General features: G+C 34.0%; 3 protein-coding genes and 1 long non-coding RNA gene across 5 annotated transcripts; all 4 read left to right on the forward strand.

The window, feature by feature from the left end:
- Positions 1 to 238: 238 nt before the first annotated feature.
- On the forward strand, positions 239 to 1252 carry LOC140955572 (uncharacterized). Of its 2 annotated transcripts, XR_012169835.1 has the most exons (4): positions 239 to 511; positions 616 to 661; positions 769 to 830; positions 935 to 1252. It is a non-coding gene; the product is annotated as an uncharacterized lncRNA (long non-coding RNA). The 2 variants fall into 2 exon arrangements; XR_012169834.1 differs by having other exon boundaries at positions 769 to 1252.
- A 1991-nt stretch (positions 1253 to 3243) lies between these two features.
- Positions 3244 to 11641, forward strand: LOC118062082 (uncharacterized). Its single transcript, XM_035075764.2, has 7 exons — positions 3244 to 3723; positions 5472 to 7502; positions 7609 to 7663; positions 8342 to 8490; positions 9674 to 9760; positions 10377 to 10505; positions 11334 to 11641. The coding sequence occupies exons 1-7, from the start codon at positions 3655 to 3657 to the stop codon at positions 11424 to 11426; spliced, it is 2613 nt and encodes an 870-aa protein (XP_034931655.1). The 5' UTR covers positions 3244 to 3654; the 3' UTR covers positions 11427 to 11641.
- Positions 11642 to 13625: 1984 nt separating this feature from the next.
- On the forward strand, positions 13626 to 15430 carry LOC118062081 (uncharacterized). The gene has a single exon (XM_035075763.2). It carries the CDS (start codon positions 14139 to 14141, stop codon positions 15420 to 15422), a length of 1284 nt encoding a protein of 427 aa, XP_034931654.1. The 5' UTR covers positions 13626 to 14138; the 3' UTR covers positions 15423 to 15430.
- Positions 15431 to 23725: 8295 nt separating this feature from the next.
- LOC118062080 (B-box zinc finger protein 21) lies at positions 23726 to 25346 on the forward strand. Its single transcript, XM_035075762.2, has 3 exons — positions 23726 to 24148; positions 24235 to 24696; positions 24831 to 25346. Exons 1-3 carry the CDS (start codon positions 23963 to 23965, stop codon positions 25119 to 25121), a joined length of 939 nt encoding a protein of 312 aa, XP_034931653.1. The 5' UTR covers positions 23726 to 23962; the 3' UTR covers positions 25122 to 25346.
- Positions 25347 to 26125: the final 779 nt, after the last annotated feature.

A 26125-nucleotide genomic window follows, 5' to 3' on the forward strand; every position in this document is an offset into this window, starting at 1 on the left:
GGTAATTTCTGTCAGCATCGAACAAAATAAAGCAAAATCAAATCAACGCAATCAACTTTAAATAGTAGTGGAGGTAATGTTTTGCCTACAACATAAGGTATTATCAATCCCAGCAAAACCTTTCAGGAATTTGTCAATTTCTTTACATTTTAAGCAACATAGACGTACAATAATCTTATCATTTTCCCTTCATCTTTTCCTTATATCATAAGGAAAGGAAAGGTTTTGAATTACATTCTGAGGAGCTAGCTAGTTATTTGTTTGAATAGAGAAAATTATACAGAGAAGGAGATCACCAAGTAGAAACTGACAAGAGGAAAGATCCAGATCAAAATTCAAAAAGACTGTGAACTCAACTAAGAGGCAAGTTACTTAATTACCCCAGAAGACGAAATGGTCTCTTCAAGAAAGCTCATGAGCTCGCAGTTCTTTGTGATGCTGCAGAGGCCTCTCTCTTATCATGGTTTCTTGCACTGACAAGGTTAATTTACGAGCATATTAGCCCCACCACGTAAGTCCCGTCTCTCTTCCTCATTTTCCTTTCCCGTCAAACCCTTTTTTCCCCTTTTGTTTTGATTTTATTTTCATGACCAGAACGAAGCAAATATTTGACAGGTATCAGAAGACACACTGGATAGATCTTTGGAGCTCTCACTATGAGGTGTTTATTTCTGTTTCTATTTATTCTATCTATTTGTACGTGCAATTATCGCTTGAAGTTAAGACCCCCTGTGCCTCTCTCTAATGGTATAAAGCTCACACGTGCAGAAAATGCAAGAAAACTTGGGAAAACTGAAAGAGAAGAACAGGAAAATCAGGAGGGAGACAGGGTAAATCTTCCTGGATTTGTGGCCCTGAATTTCGTTATTCTTAGGCGGTCTCTGTTCTGTTTCTTGCAAAAATGTTGTGATGTTCTTGTAATCATATTTTACAGGCAGAAGATGGGTCAGGGTTTAAATGATCTGAGCTTTCAGGATCTGCGCAATCCTTAGAAAGATATTGAAAGTGCTTCGAAGGTTATTCATGACCGCGCGGCAAGATTCTCAGCCCAGTTCACAGCTCTCTTAGGGTTCTATATATATACTAAGAACATTTTCAGTCCATATATACTTTTACTCGAGCCATCCAGAACTTTCGTGTTCTATATAGTGTGATTTCTAATTTGAAACCTAAGCCTCCTTATTTGCGAAATGTGTAGTCGATTTGTAATGGATAATCATCCAGCAATTCAACTCCTATGTTTTGCTCTTAATTAAACTATGAATACTTTGTGAATAAATAAAGTTTTTAGCAGGAAATTAATTTGTCTGGACACTTCGTTTGTTACTTTAATCTGTAATAATTCCTCAAATCATTTCAATAATGAGTATGAGTTTTGAGCTAGGTCAAATTTGTGCTGCTCAGGTTGCTTCGCAACAGTTAATTAATGTTTAAAAGAATGACCCATCATCTAAACTTTAGCATGCATGCATGCTTGCTGTTTTTTTTTTTTTTTTTTTTTTGATGCACATGACATCCATGGAAGTATGTCTTTCATATTGATAGAAGCATCGATGTGATCTGTAACGCATTTCAAAAAGAGTAATTTGATGTAGAATATTTTTTGAAATATTTTATTTTTTGTTTGAAAATGTATTGAAATATTTGTTTAAAATTTTTAAACTTTTAATATTAGCTCATTAAAACCATAAAAAATTACTAAGAAAATATTTCTTTTTAAAAGTAAAATAAATTTTTGAAATGCATCTAAAAAATAAAAACTATCATGCATATTTCCAAATACTCACTAAACAAATTCTTTTTCACAGTGTTGGTAGATCTTCTAAGTTGAAATGATATTAGGAAATTATTTAGTCCATGCTAGGATTAATAATTGGAATTGAGGAGGATTAATGACCTTTATTATAGTACTTGTTTGTTATTACCCAACTATATTTTTTATTTTTTATTTATTTTTTTAAAATATTTTCTTTATTAAAAATAAAAAAAAATATTTTAATAGATTTCTAAAATAAAAAAAAAAAAAAACATTATTCCTAACTTCCACCACCCCCTTCCACACTCCCAAATTATTAGTTAGATACCTAACCATCACCTAATCATCATCCAATAATTAATTATGAAATTGATTGGATGATTCCGCACGGAAGTCCAGGACAAAAATTACTTGACAATTTCCTAATGGTTCCCACTTCTTTTTCTCGAGACAAGTACACTACTTCCTTTTCAATTAACTCCAGCCTTACCCATCATTCCAAGATAAAACTCATAAACCCCCCAAAGCCATCCTTCCTCTCAAATTTATTCTCATGAGATATAAATTCGCAGTTTAATATTTTTAAATTTATTTTAAAAGTGTTTTTCATGGTAATTTTAATTTGATAAATATTTTAATATAAAATAAAAATAATTTTTATTTTAATATATTTTTAATCAATTTTTTTTACAAAACATCATACAGTATATTATTAAACACATATTGAGACTCTCGGCCAAAATATATAAAAAATTTAATTTTTAATTTTATCAATAACTAATTTATTTTATTGCTATTGTCCCAGAAATTTAATCTTATCTCTAACAATTATTTTTGTCAAGAACTAATTAAATTTTGTCACATTGTTTCAAATTCGTTTGAAATTAAACAATATTGCTATTCCATAAATAATAATTCAGGTAATTTTACTGTATCAGATATTGATTGTGAAAGTCCAATAAACTTGGATTAAATTGAAACATTAATTAATACAAGATGCTATTGAAAATCAAGTGATATTTTTGGACTAAAGCAAGATTTTCCAAGAAAAAAAAGGTTGGGTAGACACATTTTATTTCTTTTGTTCTTCAACATCAAACGTTACTTAATTATTTCAGAATCCCAGAGAAATTCAATTTCCTTTTGAATCACAAAATAAAAAAGAATAAATAAATAAATCAAATGCCGTTTTTTTAACAGGCTAACAGCAAAATCTTTCTGCCCCCACAACCCGTAATTCAGTTGGACACAACTACCCTCCAATATAATGTGAAACAACAGAAGGCATTTTTATTTCGGCTCTATGGAAACGTAAAAATCCCAGTCGCCGCCTCCTGCAACCAATTATTAAGAGTATTTATTACTGATATCAAGTGTTTTCAAAAATAATTTTTATTTAAAATAGTATTTTATTATTTTTTCAAATTTAATATTAATAATTTAAATGAATTCTTTTTAAAAAATTTTAAAAGTGTTTTTAATGAATTTAACTAATGTTCAACTCGCGACTGACCACAGCTGTTTCCAGTGACAGCCCACCATCACCGAAAGAGCAAGCGGTGGAAAGAACGAAAACGGTGGTTCTTGTCAAGGGTAGTTCCGTCAAATTCACTTAATTATCAAGGATTCCTCTTTTTAGTCAAAAGGTCAAACCCCCAGTAACACTCTCTGCTCGCGACAATGAACAAAGTTTCCCAGTTTTCCGTCACCTGAGAAAGCAATTGTTGGCACACACGCCCTATCACCGACGTTACTTTCATGGGTTTCTCATGAAATCTCCAGTCACCTGAAAGAGCCGGCACGACGCACCAGCAAGAACCAGACTTCCTTCACTGTCCATGTTTCAATAAAAGAAAAGCCTTTTGCTGCTTCTTCTTTTGCATGTTTATTCTTTAGTCATGGGAGCTCTTGGCCCTGTCTCTCCTTGGACGCCAGGGGATGACGTTTTGTTGAGAGATTCTATCGAGGTAATTTTTTTTTTGTATCATTAATCCTTTCTCTCTCACCAATTCTTTGTTAATATTTTTTCCTTAAAAAATTAATAAAACCCATTATTTTATATTTGTTCAAGTTAATATTTTTGTTGTTATTTTTGTAATGTTGGGTTTCTTTCTTGAAACAAGATTGATATGTTTCGCACAATTTTTCTCTAAAGATAATGATTTTAACAAGGGCGTGCTTGATAATGTTGAGAAGAGAATCTGAATTCGAACTTAGAAATATGTTAATGTAATCAGTATGAGAAGATATATGAAACTGAAAGAGAAAGGAATGTATTTATAATAGTGTTCTTGACTTGTAACTGGACAATATATTCTTCTAGGCTATCAGAATGGAAGACTGTAGCTCTTGGGTGAGTTCCAATTTTCTTAATGATAAACGATGAGGGTCAGGTTGTCAGGTTCTGCTGTCTTAATTTCTCATGATCAGTGAGTAATTAATGATATCTCTGGACTCAGCTTAAAGAAATATATAGATACAAATAGAAAGATAAATACTAGTTTAAGATATTTTTATTCCATTTGGGGAGGGAGTCATGAATTTTATTCTTTCTCCTCTTTATATCTCTTTTTTTCCTTCAAAGTGGACCAGGAGGGCCAAGAGTAACTAATGAGACGTTACTAATTACTCCCGGTGCACCATAAAATTTTCCCTGCTTTCCATGTATGCTGATTCTGGTGATTAGGATAATATATGTGGTTTCAGTGACTGTGATTCTGTTGGTTATGATAATCTATGTGGTTTCAATCACCCTGTGATAGCTGCTAATAGAGGCACTGGGAGTAAGGTATAAGCCAAGATAGATATCTATAATGCTCCATTTTGTATGTAAATTGAAAAAAGAAATCCTTCATAAGCTAGTGCAAAAGGGGGCACTGAGAGTGAGTGAGTGGCATTACCAAAACCAGAAAACATTAACGGTGACATGTATGACCAACACTGATTATTCGTATGACCTCATATAAGTATTTTAAGAAGAGAAATTTCGGGCGTTTGTGAGAGAGAGGTATTGCATTCTTTTTATTCTGGATGTTGTCTATGTGCTGTTATTAGCAGACATTAGTGAGGGTAAGAGGGAGAACATCCATGGATATGGCAGGAGGTATTGGGAGTCAAAGCTTACGTTCCTCATTATTTTTTCTTAAGCTGTATAAAACTAGATACCATATATTGGAAAACACAGAATACTAACTCGAAAACATGAAGATTTAGGTTGCAGTTGCTGGCTAGGATGTCTGTGTGAACTGGTGCATTTGTACTTGCTCACATTGCACACCAGAGGATTTTTACCATGGATTCTTTTTGCTTGCAGTTTAAGACAATATAGTTATTATTGACAGTGATACTTTTATTTCTTCATCTGCTAGTAAGAACCATTGCCTGATTGCTCGCTTTCTGTTAATCTTTTTGAATATCTTTGTGTTTATTAGACTGCTTATAGTTTGCAGCATGTGGATTTTAGTAGGTGTCCATTTTTTTGTGCTTCTTAAGACTGAAATGACATACCATGCATGGCATATAAAAAGTTTCATCAATTGGTGCTTGGCACAGCTTCTTCTTCATCTGTTCTTTTTTTGTTGTTGTTGTAGGGTCGGGTCATTGGTTTGCTACTATTATGTAATTAAACATCTATTGTTAAAGCTTGTTGACTTTTGCTCAGTGTGATTGTTTTGGTAATTCCTTTTTATTTTTGTTTCTTACTTATGTTTTGCAGGCTGGTGCTTCCTTGGAATCGCTGGCAAAAGGTGCAGTGCAATTTTCTCGAAAATTCACTGTTCGAGAAATACAAGATCGTTGGTATTCTCTCCTTTATGATCCAGTTGTTTCTGCTGAGGCTGCTTTTCACATGACTGAGTTTGAGCATTCTACACCAACTCTTCCGTCAAAATACAGCAGAGCTGGAAATTCAAAAGAAAATAAATATTTTTCAGGGAAGAGGAAAACTGAAAGTGTTCGTAGTTGTTACTATGCTCTGCGTAAAAGAATTTGTAGCGAACCATTTAACTCCATGGATTTGAGTTTTCTTGTTGGCCCCAATAATAGCAATTATGTTGGCAATGAATATGAGCAGTTATCCGGACAATGCACGCTTGGAGATCCAGTTACAAATCACTTTGTTCATCAGGAATCTAATTTAGACATCATGCATCATGCTTTTCCAGAAATTATGGATAGTGATCCTGCCCATGCCTTTGATACTCAATTCCAGAATACATTTCAAGAAGACTATCCAATGGAGCAAGACAATATACATGAACACATTCCCTGTATACTTGGAGAGAATCTGTCTAACACTGAAAGCAGCACTGTGGTTAGGGAATTCAGTCAACAATTGCCAGTGAATGATGATCTAGTACATGGGTGCTCCAACTTTGATGGAAAGGAAGTCCTTCAGTCACCAGTTCCAGATCGCGGCTCGTCATTTCACAATTTGGAGTACCCATCTCCTCTTCATGAGATGCCAATGTGGAGAATGGATGAAGTGATTTCAGTGCCTTATATTCCAAATAATCTTGGATTATGCGACAAAGATCTGCACCCGAGAGATACATTTTCACTTCTTGATGATGGTGATATTAAGAATAGATGTTCGACAGAATATGATGATCTCCATGAAGACTCCAAGTTAAAAATGGAAATGCTGACTGATGTGCCACAAAATTCTTCTCACAGTACAGAAGATTTTCTGGCTGAACTTACGAATTATTTGTCTAATGATGAGGAAGGGTCAGGTGTGGATGTTGATGGAAAAGATTTCAGCACTGATCCTTATATTGCTTGTCTCAATACAATTTTATTGAGTTCACCTAATAGTGAAAATGAAAATCACATGCCCAGTGTAACTGAACCAGAATCATCAATATCAGCAGACTGTCTAAAAAATCACTCTGGTGTGTGTCCTGGTAACTTATGGGAGAATAGAGGGTCTCACTACAGTGTTGACGTAGTTTGTAATTCTGAAATGCAGTTTGTTTCATCTACATCAGTTCTAGACCCTCATCCTGAGATGAAAGATGGGGTTCTTTGCTGTGTGCTAAACACCGAGGACACAGAAATCCCATGCAATGGTGATATACTCTTCCCCACTGAGTGGCACACAAGTTCAGCTGCCTCCTTAGCATCAAGAAGTTTTCAAGATGCTGGCAAACCAAATACTTTATTTGTTAAGGAATTACCAAGTAAAAAAAAAAGTGGTGGAGTTCCAGTAGGGGTGCACAGGGATCTAGATAATCCTAGACAACCACGCCCATCTTCTCAGATGACCAGATTACAGGTGATGCCAGAGCGTGGTCTACTCCATCCTGCAGGTGATCATGTTTTGAAATTTGAGTTGCCCAGCAGTGAAGCCACTAACAGGGGTGGTGCTGGTTTTGCTTCTGATGGTTCAACTCAATTTAATTCAGCAGACAATGAGATGGAAACTCTTGTTCCTGCTAAAGTGAAGGAAGAAACTACAGAAACCCCACTGGTGAAGCATACGAGTCATGATTCAGCAGATTCTTTAACAGAGAAACTGGATTTCGTTTCTGATTGCTTTACATATCCCCAGACAAACGTGTCTGCTGTTAAACAGGCAGATGATGCTCCAGCTGGAGTTCAAAATCATCAAGCATCACATATGAAAGTGGGCTCTTCAGATATTGCTGCTTCAGTACTAGCGGAAAACCATTCAATATCAGATCCAGCTGAGCCACCTATCCAGAGTGATGATGATGTACCGTGTTTTTCAGACATTGAAGCAATGGTAACCATACACTAACCTTCAAGCAGATGGGTCATTATTCGGTTTCTTTTGACCATTTCTCCTTTTTTTATATATAATATATATTTGCAATTCCACCTGTTATCAGATACTTGATATGGACTTAGATCCACAAGACCAGGATTTGTATTGCAGTGAGGAAGGTAACATACAGTCTGCTTAGTACCTAGCAATTACTTCTCTTATGTATGGATCCACTGGAAACATTCCACAAGCTTTGCAATAATTCCCTGTACTCTGTTAGTCCTTGCCATGCTTGAAATCTGTTATCGCATGATGATACACCCTGGTGCTATCTTTTGCATCTTGGGGTTGGGGATGTTCTACAAATCTCTAGCATTATTCTGTGTATCTGTTTTTCCCTTTTATTTTTAATTGCCTGTTGCCTTTTTTTCTTGAATATAATGCTTTATTATATCATAGATGCATACAGTAACTTAGACTGGTGTGTATTAGTTAATCACATTATATGTGTAATGTTGTTTTGAATTTCTGACACGATGACAGCAAAATTAAGACAATCTCTATACTATTGTCTGCACAGCAATGAAAATACAAGTATATGCTGCCTGTATTGATAGTTACTTTGATTCGATTGAAGTTCTATCTCAGTATTCATAACTGAAATCATTGAAAGATATCACATATACTATCATCTGTGTGTTTGTGTGCGCCTTAGTGCACGCATGTTTAAGTGCACATGTTCTCGTGTTTTATATTAATATCTTTAACTAATTTATTGACATGCTCTTGAAAAGTAATGCACTGTGTACATGCATTGTATCTAAGCATGGCATATAAGTTTCAATTGTTCTCTGCAGTCTCAAGATATCAGCATGAGGACATGAAGAGAGCAATCATAAGGCTGGAGCAGGGTGCTCATTCGTATATGCACAGATCCATTGCATCTCATGGAGCATTTGCAGTTATTTATGGTCGCCATTCAAAACATTATATTAAGAAGCCTGAGGTATTTCAAAGCTGCAAACTTACCTGATTGCTTACTATGTTGGGTATTTGCTTTAAGGAGTCCTGTTCTTTTTAATTCCTTTGTACTTTGCCTCGCCTACAAAACCACAACTAGAGCTATAACTTTATATATGTACTCAATGCTCATCCAAATTGTGTATCTGGAGCACTACTTGAGTGGTAAAAGTAAATTCTCTGGACAGTTTGGTAATTTTTGTATGATGGATATTCATGTTACACAAGTTAGGGGAAATGTTATTCGCACACCTCGTATCTGTTAACCGCACAACAATTGTCGAAGTGATCTAAATACCCCAATGAAATTTCATAATCACCCCTAATTTATTTGAAAAATCTGCCTGTTTTGTCTTTCATTGGTTGGTTTGAACTTGGTTTGGTGCTCTGGTTCCTTTTATCTCATTTGCAAATTCAATCATGATGAAACAGTAAACTTGTCAAGAGAATATTCCTACTGCTTTCTGTTTTAAGAATTATTGTATCAATATCAATAATAAAGTGAATAATATTTGTATGTATATATAAACTTCATTGATACTCTGAGATGTTCTTATTGTGTAATCATCTAAAAATTATGTAAAATAATGAAAATAATGTTCCATATAAATACAGACAAGCATGGCATTCTTTTTAACATCTAACATAAATATTCATCTATTATCCAAAATGGACAGAAACCAAGAAATAATAAACTTTTATAATTGATCATGTTATTTTCAATTGATTGGATGCAAATGTTAAGTAAACTTTTACTTGAAAAGTTATATAATAAAAAAAAAATACTTTAGGGCAAGTGGTTTGGAACTTTTGGAAGATTTTTTTGCAATACAGAGACCTGGGTTCCACACGTAAGAAAATATCAAAATTCTCAGCTATAGGTAAGGTTAATTTGGAGATTTCCAGTGGGTATTTAAGTCATTTTAGAATCTTGTTCAGTAACAAATCTTTGTGCGTGAATAACGTTTCCTGCTAGTTAGGAGTGGGAGATTATGTTTCTTTTTCTTTTTAAATTTAAGACTATGGAACCTCAATAAGATGCTGTTTTTTGTATGGAGCTTAAATTCTGAAGCTAAATATAATGTTTGACAGCCCATAAAGCTAAGAATTCATGTCTTGGGTTGGCAAGTAGGATTCAAGTGCATGTGAATTTTCTTGTGACCATGCAGGTATTACTTGGTAGAGCAACAGAAGATGTTACTGTCGACATTGACTTGGGAAGGGAAGGCCGTGCTAATAAAATATCTCGACGGCAGGTGAGATCTGTCCAAGTTTATTGATGTATTTTAATGTTACTGTTATTGGCTTACTCTCGTTTTCTTTTTTGTCCTAAAGATTTTAGAATTCAGAAAGTTTTTTTGTTGTTCTTTTTGTAAATTCAAGGATTTGCTGGGTTTCTTTCAAACATCTTGCCAGCATTTACTAACTCAACAAACTGGTAAATTAAAGAAAAGTTGCATGTTAAAGAGTCATGAAAAGTGAAAATTGTTTATTACATATGGATTAAGATAGGTTGAAATTGATGATGGTATTTACATTTAATTTTTTTAACAAAATTTGTAATCATAGCAATGCAAAATCACATGAAAATCAAACTTGTGATTGCCTTACTGGCCATTCAAGAATACATGTGGGAGTTCTGGATCTTGAAGTGCTGTAAACCAAAAGATTCGAGTAAAGTTTACTCAAGTTGTAGTGACCGAAAAGAATGAAGTAATCTTTTTGAATTTAGCATCCTTTGGCTCCATCATGCACACCACGCTTTCTCGCTTCTAAATTCAATGTCTCTTCTTTTTACCTATCTCTGCTAGTCCACTAAGGCGCCTACTTTTTTCTTTAAGTGCATTTAACTTAATCATTTATTCTGTTTAGGCCACTATAAATTTGGACAAAATTGGATCTTTTTATCTGAAAAACCTTGGCAAGTGCTCTCTCTCAGTGAATGACAAGGAAATAGCCCCTGGACAGAGTCTAAGCCTTTCTTCTGGTTGTTTGATTGAGGTTTGTTGCAACAGGTCTTTCTTCAGCATTATGCATGGTTAATAAGATGTTCTTGTTGTGTAGAATTTCCATGTAGTGATCTCTGCAATTTTATCTGTATTGAACTTTTTGTTGGCTTTTTCCATGCCTGCTTTTACCTATCAGGGTTTATGCAAGTAATTTTTAACAATAACAAAATCGGCCATTTATCATGACCAAGTTTAAACTTCGTGTAGATAGAACGAAAGAGATGCCATCTTTCACTAAGGCTTTTTACAATAATTGAGATGAACCCTCTTCATTTTGTTGGTCAAACTGCCATTTTAAAAAGAGTATTTAATATCTTGAATTGATTTGTCTTGAATCTTAATGTAGTTTCTTTCTTGTATATCATTCATTCACATACTGACACCCATTAGGCAAGAGCCTACGAGGTAATGTTGAGAATTTTACTGCTTCTGTATATGCACTTGTAAACTTTGTCTCTTCCTCTCTTCTTCCCAGCTGCCCTTTGTTTTTTCGCATTGTGTACATCCTAAGTAGTTTCTCGATGCTGTGAATTGACTACAAGATTGCACTCTATTTTATTTATGTGCCAGCAGCTCGTGTATCACTTTTTTCACAACCCACATAATTGACCACCATTAAACAGCATCTGTAGGTTCCTATGGAAACCTTAAAATTTTGTTTTCTCCTAACATTAACAGAGGCAATTTATTTTGTTGCAATTGGACACTGGTGTCTTAATCCATGAATGGTTTTATCCTCTACATGCTTTATTCCTCAAAGTTTTATGCTTGCACTATACACCTAATCGTAAGTAATTTCTCGGTGTTTGTGATTTTGCAGATTAGGGGAATGCCTTTCATATTTGAGATAAACCAAACTTGTGTGAAGCAATATCTAGCCAAGAAGAACCAAACCCAGGAGCACCTGGTTTGAATCGCACCATGAATCAGAGCGTATTCAGAAGGTGCTAATTTTTTTCCTTGTGCTTTCTGGGTTCTTTCTGTAAGCTATGTTCAGTCTGTTGTATGTAGATCCGCTGCCTTCGAAAGAGGGAGTAGTGTTCTCTAATGGTAGAGAGGTATATTCCACACAGTGTTTCCCGTGCTATGCTGTGGCGGGTTGGATTGAATTTTTTCTTTGACGAGCAAAAACAAATTTTTTTCAAATAATGTTAATGTGTTTTTTTAGCATAAAAAATTTAAATTATATGAGATTGATTTGATATTACCTGATCAACTTAGTAAGTTAAGAATAACTTGGACTATTAATAAAAATATAGCCTGACTAAAAAATAATTAAGAATAAATTTTTTTTAAGTATTGAAATGACAACATATTATATCAACTCGAATTAACTATAATTAACCTGTCAATCTGCTACCCAGATCATGAGACTTTTTATAACCCTATAGAAAAAACATAAAATAAAAATTATTAAACTCAAATTTTCAATTAACCCAGTGTTGAAGGATGAAACCGAAAAAAAATCAGCTAAAAAAAAAACTGAGTGAACTCAGATTAATTTGTTAAACCTAAGGCTTGAGACTGAGATAATTCTTTTAAAAAAATCAAAATAAATTATAAAACTTAAATTATAATCAACTTAATGTTGAAGAATGAAATTTAAAAAAAATCAATTAAAAAAAATCAAAAAACCACTCGAGTTAACTAAATAAACTCATGATTTGAGTTATAAGATCAGGATAACCTTGAAGAATGCAAATTAAAATAAATTATGAAGCCTAATTCCAATCTCAATATTAAGGATGAAATTGAAAAAAGCTCGACTAAAAAAAAAAAAAAAACCTGAGTCAATCGGTTCAACTTGCGACCTGAGCCAAAAGACTATGATAACTCTATAGAAAGCCAATAAAATAAATTATAAAGCTCAATTATTTCTAATCAATTCAATGTTAAAGGATTAAATTGAAAAAAATTAGATAAAAAATTACAAGTTACTACTCCACTTGTAAATAATGAGAAATTATAGAAGGAAGATAGATAAAAAAAGATGAACGCATCAACATTCAGAAGTTTAATAGGAAGTTTACTATATCTAACAACAACAAGACCATAATATAATATATGCAACGTCTACTATCGAGATCATGCAAAGTCCAAGCCAAATCCATTTTGGAGTTGCTAAAAGAATACTTAGATACTTGTAAGGCATAAAAAAGTATAAACCAACTACAAAAGCAAGATTAATTGAATACACAACCAGTGATTGGGTTGGATCAATTGATAATATGAAAAACACTTCAGACTACATATTTTCACTCGATTCTAGAGTATTCTCTTGGGCATCTAAAAAGTAAGAGTCTATATCATAATTAATAGCTAAAGCAGAGTATGTGACAATCGCAAGAGCAACAAGTCAAGCTATATGACTTGGAAGAACACTAGAAGACATGAAAGAACAGTAACAAAGATCTACAACAATATTATGTGATAATAAGTCAAAGATTGCTATGATAAAAAATCATGCATTCTATAACAAAATTAAACACATATCAATCAAATATCATTTTCTATAAGAAACAGTTGGCAACAAAGAAATCAAGTTCGAGTATTACAAGACTGAAAAAACAACTAGCAAATATCTTCATGAAAGCACTTCCACAAGTCAAATTCAAGGCGCTAGAAGATCAATTTGAAATATCAGTGTAATAAAAAAAAATATTAAATTATTAATGGACTTAAAAGAAGATTCTATATATCAATTATAGAAAATACTACAAATTACAAGTTATTCTAAGCTAAACAAAAACCAATGCTAAGATTAAAGCCTTTGTCCTAAAACTCTCCTCCTTGTATTATGTCTTCCATCAACAAAGATTTTGCTATGTATATCCCACGTCCTGCAACCATTTCCAAACTATAAATTAAATCCTTCTTTTACTAAATTACTACAACTATAAACCTTAACTATCAAACTACATTCATTTCAATTTCTAATTACTAAAACCTCTAAATTACCTCTTAAACTACCATCATCTTCTAACACTTATTCATTACTTTTTGAAGGATAAGACTGGAAATAAACTTCATTCTCCCATCAAAGTCATTTCTCAATCTCACAATGGATTTTCAATCTCATAAAATTAAACTGTGCTCTCCTCTTTCCTCTTTACCTATCAGATTGATTTTTTGTTTTGTAAGACAACAGTTCCCAAATTCTGAGCCGAAAGTTCACTGGTGAGGTTGCAATATTCCTTAATGATTTGTTGCACTGATATACATGAAGAGTAACCCACCGGGTCAAGAGTGATCTGAGCAAGAAACATGGAAAACCAACAGGACCGGCTAATCAATATCTGTATCTTTTGGATTCTCTTTTTCATTTTTTAATTTTTGCATGTATTCAGTTCACGCCCAGTCAGAGGATCTCACATGGGACCCTGCTACATTCCTTGTAGTCAAGTCCAACGGTTTGAATATGACTATGGCCGATGTCAAATCTCACAACTCTATATATCTAGTCTCTATAAAATAAGGAGTCCAAAAACCCAATTCGCAAGACACAATCGAAGTATCTTACTCTCTAGTTTCTAGTTACTGCTTCCCTGCACAACCTTCTAAACCCAGATCCAATATTCACTCACTTATTTCCCTATCTACGTTTATCTAGTCACTCTTTGTGAAAATGTCAAAAAGCATATGCAATCTCAACCTTTCTCTACAGTATCTCCTTTTGATGATCACTTTACTGTTGCTTAAAGTAGATTCAAGAACGCACCCTGGAGACGTACGAGTGCTCAAGGATCTAAAGCATGGGTTGCACCCCGAGTCCATAGCTCCCGGATCTTGCTTGAGCTCGTGGGACTTCTCAGTGGATCCATGCGACCATATCTTCAGTGACAGATTCACTTGTGGGTTCAGGTGTGACTGGTTTGCTTCTGGTTTCTTCCGAGTCACTGAGATCACTCTTGACCCAGTGGGTTACTCTGGTTTACTCTCTTCAACCACCTGGAATCTGCCTTACTTGCAAATTCTTGATGTATCAGACAACTCCTTCTATGGCTCAATCCCAGACTCACTTTCCAACCTCACTCGGCTCCGTCGACTGAGTCTCTCAATGAACTTGCTTTCTGGAAAAATGCCCGTCTCTCTCGTGTCTCTGGCCCACCTCGAAGAGCTTTATCTTGATAGCAACAGTCTCCATGGATCCATACCATCAAGCTTCAACTCTCTTGTAAGCTTGAAAAGGCTTGAAATCCAAGAAAACAATCTCTCTGGCGAGTTTCCTGATCTGGGTGCTCTCAAAGACCTGAATTATCTTGATGCTAGTGACAACCAAATATCTGGTGAAGTTCCTTCAACACTACCGGTGTCTCTTGTTGAGCTATCAATGCGAAACAACAACTTACGAGGAAAGCTACCTGTTAATGTAAGCGATTTGGAGTTTTTACAGGTCTTGGATCTTAGCCACAACAAGTTATCCGGTCCTATTTTATCAGTTCTTTTTGACCATCCTTCTCTTCAACAACTTACCCTTTCCCATAATAATTTCACGTTCCTGCAAGTTCCAGGTACAGTGGGTCTAACAAGCAAGTTAATAGCTCTTGATTCGAGCTACAATGATCTTAGAGGCATATTACCAGGTTTTTTGTGTTCGATGCCGAAGTTGTCATCTTTGTCTCTAGAGAATAACAAGTTTACAGGAATGATACCATCCCAGTATGCTTTGAAAGTGGCTGTTCCTAGGAGCAATTCGTCCTCGTTGGAGAGGCTATTATTAGGTGGGAACTACTTGTTTGGTCCAATTCCAAGTGCTCTGATGGGTTTAAAACCGGGTTCTGCTAATGTGAGTTTGGTGGATAATTGTTTGTATAGGTGTCCTGATACCTTCTTCTTTTGTCAAGGTGGGAATCAGAAGTCATTAGTGGACTGTAAGAAGAGATTTGAAACAGTGATCCCTTTGGATTAGAACACCAAACTAACCAATGATAATACAATATTTTCCTTTAAAGTTTTATCTCCATTTTTCTGGTTTTTATTTAAAAACTTAAACAGAAGTTTTAGTTAGCACTTTTAAAAGAAAATAGATTATTTTCTGCACTATTGCTGGTTTGGATTATTTTTTTACGTGAAAAAAATATTTAAGTGTTGTTAATGCATTAATTGAATTAATGTGATTTAGTCGACTAGACATGTGTGAAGACAACCCAAATAATTGATAAAAATATAGTTTGACAAAAAAAAATAAAAATCAAGACATCTTTTTTTTTAAAATATTAAAACAAAAACATAATATATATATCAACTCGGGTTAACCTATCAAATATTCTATTACTTGGATCATAAGACCTTGATAACCCTATAAAAAACAAATAAAAAAAGTTATTAAACTCAATTCTCAATCAAATCAATATTGAAAAATAAAATTAAAAATAAAATTCAAATAAAAAATAATTCGAGTTAAACCGGGCTGACCTATCAAATTTGAGTCATAATATCAGGATAACACCATAGAAAAAAAATCAAAATAAATTGTGAAACTCAATTCTCAATCAACCCGATGTTAAATAATGAAATTTCTTTAAAAAAATCAACTAAAAAAGAGCATAAAAAACCACCTGAACCAATCGACCAAACCCGTAACCCGGGTCATGAGACTAGAATAACCTTATAGAACGCAAACTGAAATAAATTATGAAGCTTAATTCTCAATAAACCTAATATTAAATAAAAAATTAAAAAATAATCAATTAAAAAAAACAAATTAAAAAACTATAAGTTAACTGGCTTCAAACCTATTGACCTAGGTTAGAAAATCATGATAATCTAACAGAAAACAAATAAAAAAATTTATGAAGTTTAGTTCTCAATTAACTCAATATTTGAAGGATTAAATTAAAAAAAAAAATCAATTAAAAAAAGATTTTAAAAAAAAACTTTAAATCAACCTTGCTAACACGTAAAACTTGCGATTCTGGTCATAAGATGATGATAACCCTATAAAAAATAAATTAAAAATTAATTATGAAATTAATTTATAATAAATCAATTAAATACGATGTTGAAAGATAAAATAAAAAAATAAAAAAAGTTGAAATTTTGAGAGCTAGACCTTACATTTCATTATTTATTCTACAGTAAAATACCAAGAATATATTTAGTATATGTTACATTGAATAATAATAATAATAATAATAATAAATAATATTGTTTCAAATCTTCTGAAAACGAAGATTTGGGATCCCATGTCTATCTACTTTGCTCTTGCTAAAAACATGAGTGGAGTGAAATGTTCTGCTATCTAATCCCACTTTGATGCAAACGGGTGCATCCCTCTACCAAACGCCCACATAATATGTTTAATCAGTCTGTGCCTCTGTGCTGCACTGCGCATGCTGCTAGTTTCAGCTGAATGGGCTAGTGGGTGTTGGGCTCCATCGAAGAGTTCTTTATTTTCTCTCATCAGGATTCGATCAGGGTTGTTATTCTTCTTCTTTTTTCCTTTTTTTTTTTTTTTTTCTTTTCTTTCTTTAACATGAGTGGTTGGTGTTTTCTGCTAGAGTTTCTGTGCAAAACATTGTTTAAGGTGATCTAGATCCAAGACTAATGATATTAAAGTATTGTATTTATCAGTTAATAATATCCTCTAGTATTATTTTTATAGCGATGTACTTTACGATAGTACTGATACCTTGTCTCTTGAATCGTAGCTCCTCCATGTGCACTTCTTTTATAACCTGCATGGTCATTTAAAAACCCGAACATGGCCACTCCTTTATGTCCATCACTAGGGCAGTTTTCTCAATTTGTGCTGCAGAGTTGAATCATTCAACTGGTTCTCTTCCCTTTCAGACATTGATTTAGACTTCGATGCTCCCTAGAACTAATGAGTTTGGTACCGTTGGGGACTGTAATATTGGGACCAGAACATGGGACTCTTGGCCCTCAGATTTGATGTCCATTCCATGAAGCCTAGCTGTTTAGACCACCCCCACCCCACCCCAGGCAAGCTGACTATGACCATCTGGGTTAAAAACAACAAGTTGCTAATTTCTTATGAACTCAGTCAGTTCTCAGATTCATTTCAATACCCGTGATCAAGTCATGGGGCTAGGCCTGACAAAGATGCAAACTTGATATATGAACTTGTCTAAGAATCATCTCAACTCAATAGTTTAAATTATTAGTGAGGTTTCAAGATATGATTTATATTATTTTCTAATACATATCTCCTCAAATGAAAGCTTAAATATCCTTTGGGTTTGAAACTTGTACACAGTCTACATTATCTTGTGCTTGATTTTTTTTATCAAATATATAGGAATGATAAGATTTAAATTCGTGACAGCTCAGCCTTTGATACCATGTCAAATAATCAACTTAATTTAATAACTTAAACCGTTAGGTAAGGTCTTAAAATATAATTTATATTATTTTTTAAAACTATGCTGGATGAAAATAATCATCTATCTATCCTTTACAATACTATTTTGATACTAATTCGGGGTTGCACTTTGATGCCTGTACAATGCTTTTTTGGGCCACCCATGTTTTGTTGATATTGATGTTTTCACGTGTCAATAGCCATTAATTTCGTGGAACAACTGAGATCAGTGCTTCTCCAGAGAACAAGTGGTTCTTTCCCTTGCTGTTGTTTTTTGTGCACTACTTAGTAGCAATAAAAATGCTAAATAACCTTCGATCGATGCAGCCTGGCGCCAGTGCCTGGGTTTGAATCACTCCCATATATAGCAGACAATATTAAGACATCTACATGTGACCCGTCTATGAGCATTCTTTGATTTTTCTAAACGGGCAGCATGCTGGATCATCTCATTCTGTGGTAGCTCGGGGCCTTGCAGCACTGAGGTCTGAGCTCCGAGGTGATCAAATCTCCTTACTCTTGAAATCATTTCTTAGCCAAAGGTATTCCCGCAGTTTCGAGCCCACAATGATTGAGGTTTCTATCAATTACTACTACGTACGGTGTCTCACAGGAGTCAGTATAGTAAATGTTCTCCTCTTAGCATGGTTCCGACTAGACATGCAGGAATATTGGCCACTCCATTAAACACTCCGCCCACGTCTTCATAGAAATCATCTGTCCCAATCGATGACCATTTGCACCTTGGCAACTCTATGAAGTACTCTCCTGGAAATTACCTTTATTGTTTCCTTACATGTTTTTGGTAGAACGTTTGCTGTGTTAGGAGAGCCAATAATTTCCCACATGTGGCGTAGCCCTTCTCACAGTGAGCTGTTTTGACCAATACGCTCGAAGCTACCACAGAGTTGATTAGTTGATCTTATTGCAGCTTTTAATATGGAATTAATTTGTGGTCCTCTCCATTAGTGGTTGGGTGGATCCAGGCTCAATACAGACTTTCTCCACTTCAATCCGCCAGCTTGGTGGTGTAATAAAAGCACACCAAAAAGGATTCAATATTATTCAAACATCGTTGTATTCACAGAACTTCACTTGTCTTCTTGATAGAGTAAGCAGCATGTTTGTCTGGTATTGTGATGGTGTTGTGAGCCTATTTCTTTGGCAAATTGGTAAAAACCATCCTTGAAGTGGTTTTGCCATAACTCAGAACAGCTTGGGCCTTTTGAGTTTGGACGCGTCAGAAAAGCTTGCCATTCCAATCCTTGAAATGATTTTGATTGAAGAGACAAAAACAAAAGTATAAATTAAATATATGATCTTTATTATAATTTTGAAGTGAACTTTTATACTTTTAAATTCAAAATATACAAAAAGACATACCCTTTGTATCCTCGTTGCATTCGTAGTAGAAAAGAATACCATCTCACACGAGTTTTAACCCCTCATCTTCCCTACAAGGTGACTTTTCCATGAACAAAACTGTGTCATTTTAGTTCGCGATTGGTCCAAATGGTAAGAGTTAACTTATAGCTACACAACCAACGAGGGAGGCGAAGAGACTGCCATAGCGAGGGATAGCTGCAAATTGTACAGAATCAAATACCATAATCCGTAGAGATCCCTTAGTTTCTGTGCAGCAGTAGACCTTACCGGACGCATCCAATGTTCATTATTGTTGACGATAATGAGGAACCTTTCCGGCAGCAAAGAGTTCGTTCCCCATACTTGTCAGTTCTAGAATATTATTGTTTCTGCTTAATGAATATGTAGTGTACATCCCCAGCCTCCCACTCCCACAAAAGCCCATACTTTACCAGCCAGTCCCAGATTTCTTGTGCAGCACAATTCCTTCCCTCCATGCTCGGTTAATTACCTCCATCGATGTACAAGCTTGATAGTAAATGCATGTCAGGGGATTGAGCTTTCAATGACGGGGACCATGTTTCAACGATATACTTCCAAGTTTCTGAACTGATACGTGCGTGATCACCATTGGCGGGCAGTTTCAATGAAGTAGAAAACAAGATAAACAGTAGACATTATTATTAGTCGGTGAATGATGGATGCTAAGTACTTTTCATATACATGAATCCCTCAATATTATACCACCACCATGCCATCTAACATTAAATAAGTGTGTTAGTGGCTTCAAGTTGTCTAGTGTTGCTACTATTTTATATATATTTGTCAATCATTTCGAACATGAAATTACTTTGAAATTATTATATATTATCACGGTGTGATGATATATATGACTCGTTGATTAAACATGATTATTGCTTTAATTTCTGTTATACATCAACTCTCTAGCTTTGTTATGACACATCCTCTCTCTTATCTTTATTTCACATAAGCCAAAGCGAATTTTGTTATAAATTAAAATATTCAAAGATTAAAAAAATATATCGAAAAGATTTTCTAAATAAAACATGATTTTTCCGTCATAAAGCTAGCTATTAATTAACCCTAGTATTACTAAACATGAGTGATAAAATGGGAAATTCACTTTTTTCAAATTGAAAAAAAAAAAAAACTAGAAAATCATAATAATATAGTATATGAAAAATTACTTATGAAAAATATTTATTTTCTAAAAAAACCTTTACATCGTTATTTCAGAAATCCTCTAGCAAAATCAATATTAAAAAAAAAGTTAATATATTTATAAAAGCTGGGACTCTTATTATGAGTTGAGACTATTATTTAGTAGTAATTAAATTCTTTCAGAAGTGGTGGAAAATAATAAAAAAAATCTCATACACTTTTAAGTATGTATTAATTAAGTAACATATAAACATACATTTATCTGTCCTTGTCCCGGGGCCTAGGGTACAGATTCGAGCCCATAATACCGTCCAGATGAACGAATTAGGATCCAAGCATGATTAAAATATTCGCGTCTTATCACTGAACAGTGATGCCGACAACTCTTTTTGCCCATCTTATGTTACATTTCAACTTTCTCAGAGATGGAGAGAGTATAGCATCATTTGCTTGATCATCATATCTTTTGGACATAAAACGTGTTGTTTGTCTTTCTTGTGTTGGAGGGAGCCCAGCATTGTGTTAATTGACTCTTAATCTACGGTTATCATATCTTTGTTACTTTAATTAGATTGTGAATTAATCTAGTAAAAAGTGTCACCTGTCAAGTGATAGCTTGAGATCTTCTTAATATAACAAATTAGAGTAAATAATAAGGTAAATAAATCTTAATTTTATTTAGAGCTAATGCTACATAGCTTAAGAGGGTTATTGAGAGTGAGAGTGGGTTTGCTACTTGGGTTATTATTATTTAAATGTTCAAATTAAAAGGAGATATATTAATTATAAAAGAGATTCTCAAGGGAAAAAAAAAATAAAACTTCCAATACAAATGACTTCTTGAAAATTAATATTGAAAAAACTTGGTCTGTACAAATGAAAGTTGATCAAAAGAGCTAATGCTCTTGAAAGTGTTGAAGGCTGGCCTGGTTTTTCCTATTTAACTACTGATCATACATCACGCCGACTCCCACCCAAATTGCATAAATATTGCCCTAGATCATTCCGGTTAAAGGAGGACGTGGGAGGTCGTTGATTGATCCTCCCTCTTTTATACATGTGCCATCTCAATTATATGAAGTGTGTGTTAGGTACTATAGGTTAAAAAATTAAGTGCTGATCTAATAATAAAAAATAAAAAAAACGAAGCCCTAATACATTCAAAGAAGCAATGGATTTTTATTTCACCATGTATCAATTTAGGTATATCATAAACTGCTCTAGAGGTATAAACCAAAAACTATAACAGAGGGGAAGAAAGCAACGGGGCTGGATGGTCATTAGCTGACACCTCCTCTCCATTTCGAGGCAAGTATAGATATAATTACAGAGACCACAGCTCTAGAAAAACAGTCGAGACACTTAATTTAGCACCAAAGAATTGCTAGAGTTCATAATGCACGCCTTTAAAGGCATCCCGCGCTCCCCGATTACAGCAAAAGGAGAGGTCCCATATATATATATATATATAGCCCTCAACTTGGGGTGGAGTGGAAGATATTTGATCTTTCCTAGCTAGAGGGGTCAGGTTGACATGATCGGAGATATTTCTGGTATGATAAATATTTAACAATGATTTAACCTGAAGTTGACAACATTTAGCCTGGCTACACGTTGATCAAGTGTGATTAATTGGTACTAGTTTTTTTATTTTTTTTTCAAAGCTGGATAAGAAGGATATTGATGTTATCTTAGTGGTAATAGTAAAAAACCTCTTTTCCACTCTATATTTTGTTCTGTATTTCTGAAGTTCTGAAATGGAAAACTGTTGTAATCATTTCTTTTTTTAATAGAATTGTATTTGAGGTTTTTTCTTAAATTAAGTAAAGTTATAAAAAAAATTATAAAATTTAAAAAGTAACTAATATGATGTTATTAGTTACTTCAATAACACCATAAATTTTTTTTAAAATTACCATATCAAATAATATATTTTAATTTATGTTTACTATTAATATCTCTATGGTTTTATTTATTGTTACATAATCAGTAACTTTAATAATTTTTAAAACAATAAAAGATATATCTAGATCATGCCCTCGGCAAAAGATCATCATCAACCTTAAATTGGTAGATTTAGGGAAATAAGATTTATTGAATGATATAGTTTAAAAATTTGAACTCAAATGAGAAAACAAACCTTATTAATTAATACCTCTTAACCTAATTAGGGTTTATTAATGGCTTATCTAAGACTAATAAAAAAAAAAAAAAAAATCGTTGTAAAGCATGCATGACCATCTAGTATTGTTGTAGCCAAATTTGGCAGTCCAACTCGGTGTAAGTTAAGGCAATGTTTGTTGGTAACTCAACATCTCTATGTCATCAAAACTCCTCGATGCGTTTTTTTCCTTAACATGTACAAAATCCTGACAAGGACAACATGGGCAGTCACAGTCCCTCGGAGGGAAAAGACGACTTGATGATTTGATTCCGTTAAAAAAAAAAAAAAAAAAAAACAGCTTGGCAGAGTGGGTCCTACTCTTAAACATGGGATCTCATGACCCAGTTGCTACTGTGCATGGGCCCTTTGTTACAGTACTTTGTATAATTCAGATAGAAATGACAGGAACTAAAAGACAATCCTTGGCTGCAGAGTTTCACGGAGCCCAGAAGATTAAAAACGTAGAAAAACTTAACCCCTAGCACATCTCTCTGTTGTGACACTTTTGATACCGTTTGTTTTGTTGTTGCGGTCTGTTTTTTAAAACTTTTGATTTTTTTTAAAAAAAATTAAATTAATATTTTATTTAGTTTTTTTTTTATTGTTTTGATGTATTAATATTAAAAATTAAAAATATATGTTATTTTAAGAAAAAAATACTTAAAAAATATTAATTACTACTCTCAAACATGCTAAAAATGTATTATGTATAATCCCTTTATTTTGTAATTTTTTTAAAATATTTTTAAAAGGGTGTTTGAAAGTGTAGTAATAGTTATTTTTAAAAATACTTTTCATTAGAAATATATTAAAATAATATATTTTTTATTTTTTTAAAATTTAATTTGACATTAATAAATCAAAATGATACAAAAATATAAAATAATAAATTTAAAATAATAAATTTTGGCCAACCTGCTAAATTTGGTGAAACCAATCCCTTTGTTTTATTCTAAAAAAAACCCCTCTACTTGATTAAAATATGCAAAAATCTTTTATCGATTTTTTAAAGGTCTTAGGCTCAAATAAAATCGGAAAACCCTATTAGTTTGAGCCCAATGAATTCCCTTTAAATGAATAATAAAAAAAGGAAAGATTTAACCGAATATTTTAAATTTAATTTGCCAATAAATATACAAAGTAGAGTGCCCGGGCATGATTTTTAGCCCAGAAAGCACGGATCTTTGGAACCTTCACTGTCTGTGCTTGCGTTCCTGATTACTGATTTGATTTCACCTATTCATCCACTCATGTGGTGCTCATATTATATTTATCATCTCTCTCCCTTCCCTTCCAAATTTAAGCCCACCCCACCGTTTCTCCTCTTATTTTTTTCTCCTTACCTTCTCTCTCCTCTCCCTGTAGGAGCAGATTATAACTGGCTTGATCTGAACATAGAGAGAGATAATACTCGATGAAGATCCAGTGTGACGTTTGTAGCAAAGAAGAGGCCTCGGTGTTTTGCACCGCTGACGAGGCAGCGCTTTGTGACACTTGTGACCACCGTGTCCATCATGCCAACAAGCTTGCTTCAAAGCATCAGCGTTTTTCCCTTCTCCATCCTTCCTCAAAAAACTTCCCCGTCTGTGATATCTGCCAGGTTTTTTTGCCCGATCTGGCTCTTTGATTATTCATTTCTTGATAAATCTTTCTGGGGTTAATTGATTTCTTGTCTACTTTTCTTAGGACAAACGGGCTTTCTTGTTCTGTCAACAAGACAGGGCGATTTTATGCAGAGATTGTGACGGTCCAATACACACAGCAAACGAGCATACCCAGAAGCATAATAGGTTTCTTCTCACAGGAGTCAAGCTCTCTGCTACATCTGCTGTTTATATGTCTTCTTCTTCCTCCGTTACCATTAGTGGCGATCTTGCTCCTGACTCCAAGTCTCAAAAACAGCAGCAGCAACAATCAATCAAGAAACCTGTGTCTGTTGCTCCAGTGAATTCCAATCCACCTGCAGCTCCCAGTACCTTGTCAGCAAACACAGTAATAAACAAGGATGGGGATAATTTGGTAACAAGTGAAGGGTTTGGTTCGACAACAAGTAGTACTATATCAGAGTACTTGATGGAGACTCTTCCTGGCTGGCATGTTGAAGAATTTCTTGATTCCTCTTCCACTACTCCCTTTGGTTTCAGTAAGGTTTGCATTTGATTCTTTCCTTCTTGGTCGATTATCTACTAATTATTACAGTTTTCAGCTGTATTACCGAAAGGGAGAAAAATTGATTACTTTGATATCTTGCTTGAAATTTGAGAAGTTTATGTGATTTGTAGATTGATGATGGTACTCTCTTGCCGTATATGGACACTCATGATCTTGAACGCAATATGAGTTCTTTCTCGTCAGAAAGTTTGGGGCTTTGGGTCCCCCAAGCACCACCTCCTCCCCTATGCACATCTCAACAATATTACTATCCACAATTGGTAGCGGAGAGTGGATTCAAGGAGATAAAAGAGACCACAAACATGAAAGCTAACAGAAGGTTAACAGATGATGCCTTCACTGTTCCACAGATAAGTCCTCCATCAAATATTGGCTCCAAGAGATCTAGGCTCTTGTGGTAGGGCCAAAATTTCATAATCTCTTTTAATTACCAAGATCAAGGCCTTATGCTTTGTAGTTTTGATCGCATGCCTTCCAGTCAAATTTCTTTTTAATGTTTGGGTATGAGTTAGTCTTCTTGTATATTACCAGCTTCTCTCTGCGTCCAAACTGATTTATGGGTTTTGTTTGTCTTTGTACTTGACAAGGTACAGCCATCTTCTGCAAATATGAATGGGATTTTTAGAGCTTTTTTCTTTAGAATGAAAAATGACTGAGAGGGTGTTTTACACATCCTGTGTTCAAAGTGTTAGTGTTATTCGCTTCAAAAAAAAAAAATTGAATTAATATTTTTAACATAATAATATGAAAAATCAAAAGATAAATCTTAAGAAATATCTTATTCTATCCCTTACCGTTGTTCAATCTTGCGTGCATGGAATCATGTCCTGAAAATATCAAAGATGAATGAAACGACAAATTTGTCCTTTGTCTTGAACAAATCAGAGAAGTGACAATTTAAGGAAGATAATTATTTTTGAAAAAAAGCTAGCAACTTTGAAAAAAAATAATGAAAATTAAGCTAGTAGTTAAAGCGGAAAAAAAAATTAAAAAAATAGCAATTTTTTTTTATCTAAGAACGCTCGTCTACAGATAGAATTAGAATTTGATGGGAGGCGATAGCAGATTAAATGGTTTTTACAAAGACTGGAAAACTTTTTACTAATTTATTTATTTTTTTCCTCGAAAAATGTTTATCTCAATAGCATTATTTATTAAGATGTGTTATTTTTCAAAAAAAAGTTTCGTTTGTGCCACCTTTTTTTTTTTAAAAAAAAGTCGCCCTGTATTGGTTTGAAAAAACACCCAGAAGAGAAGTCTTCATTTCTAGATATGACACTGAGCACTGTAGAAGGGAACTTGGATAGAACAAGGAGAAGATAAATATGGTAGGATGATGATAAATGAAGATGACAGAGATCGGATAAGAAGGAAGAGGATGACGAATAGTAGTAAAAGTGGTCTG

Source organism: Populus alba, chromosome 5, assembly GCF_005239225.2.
Source record: "Populus alba chromosome 5, ASM523922v2, whole genome shotgun sequence".
Lineage (NCBI taxonomy): Eukaryota > Viridiplantae > Streptophyta > Magnoliopsida > Malpighiales > Salicaceae > Populus > Populus alba.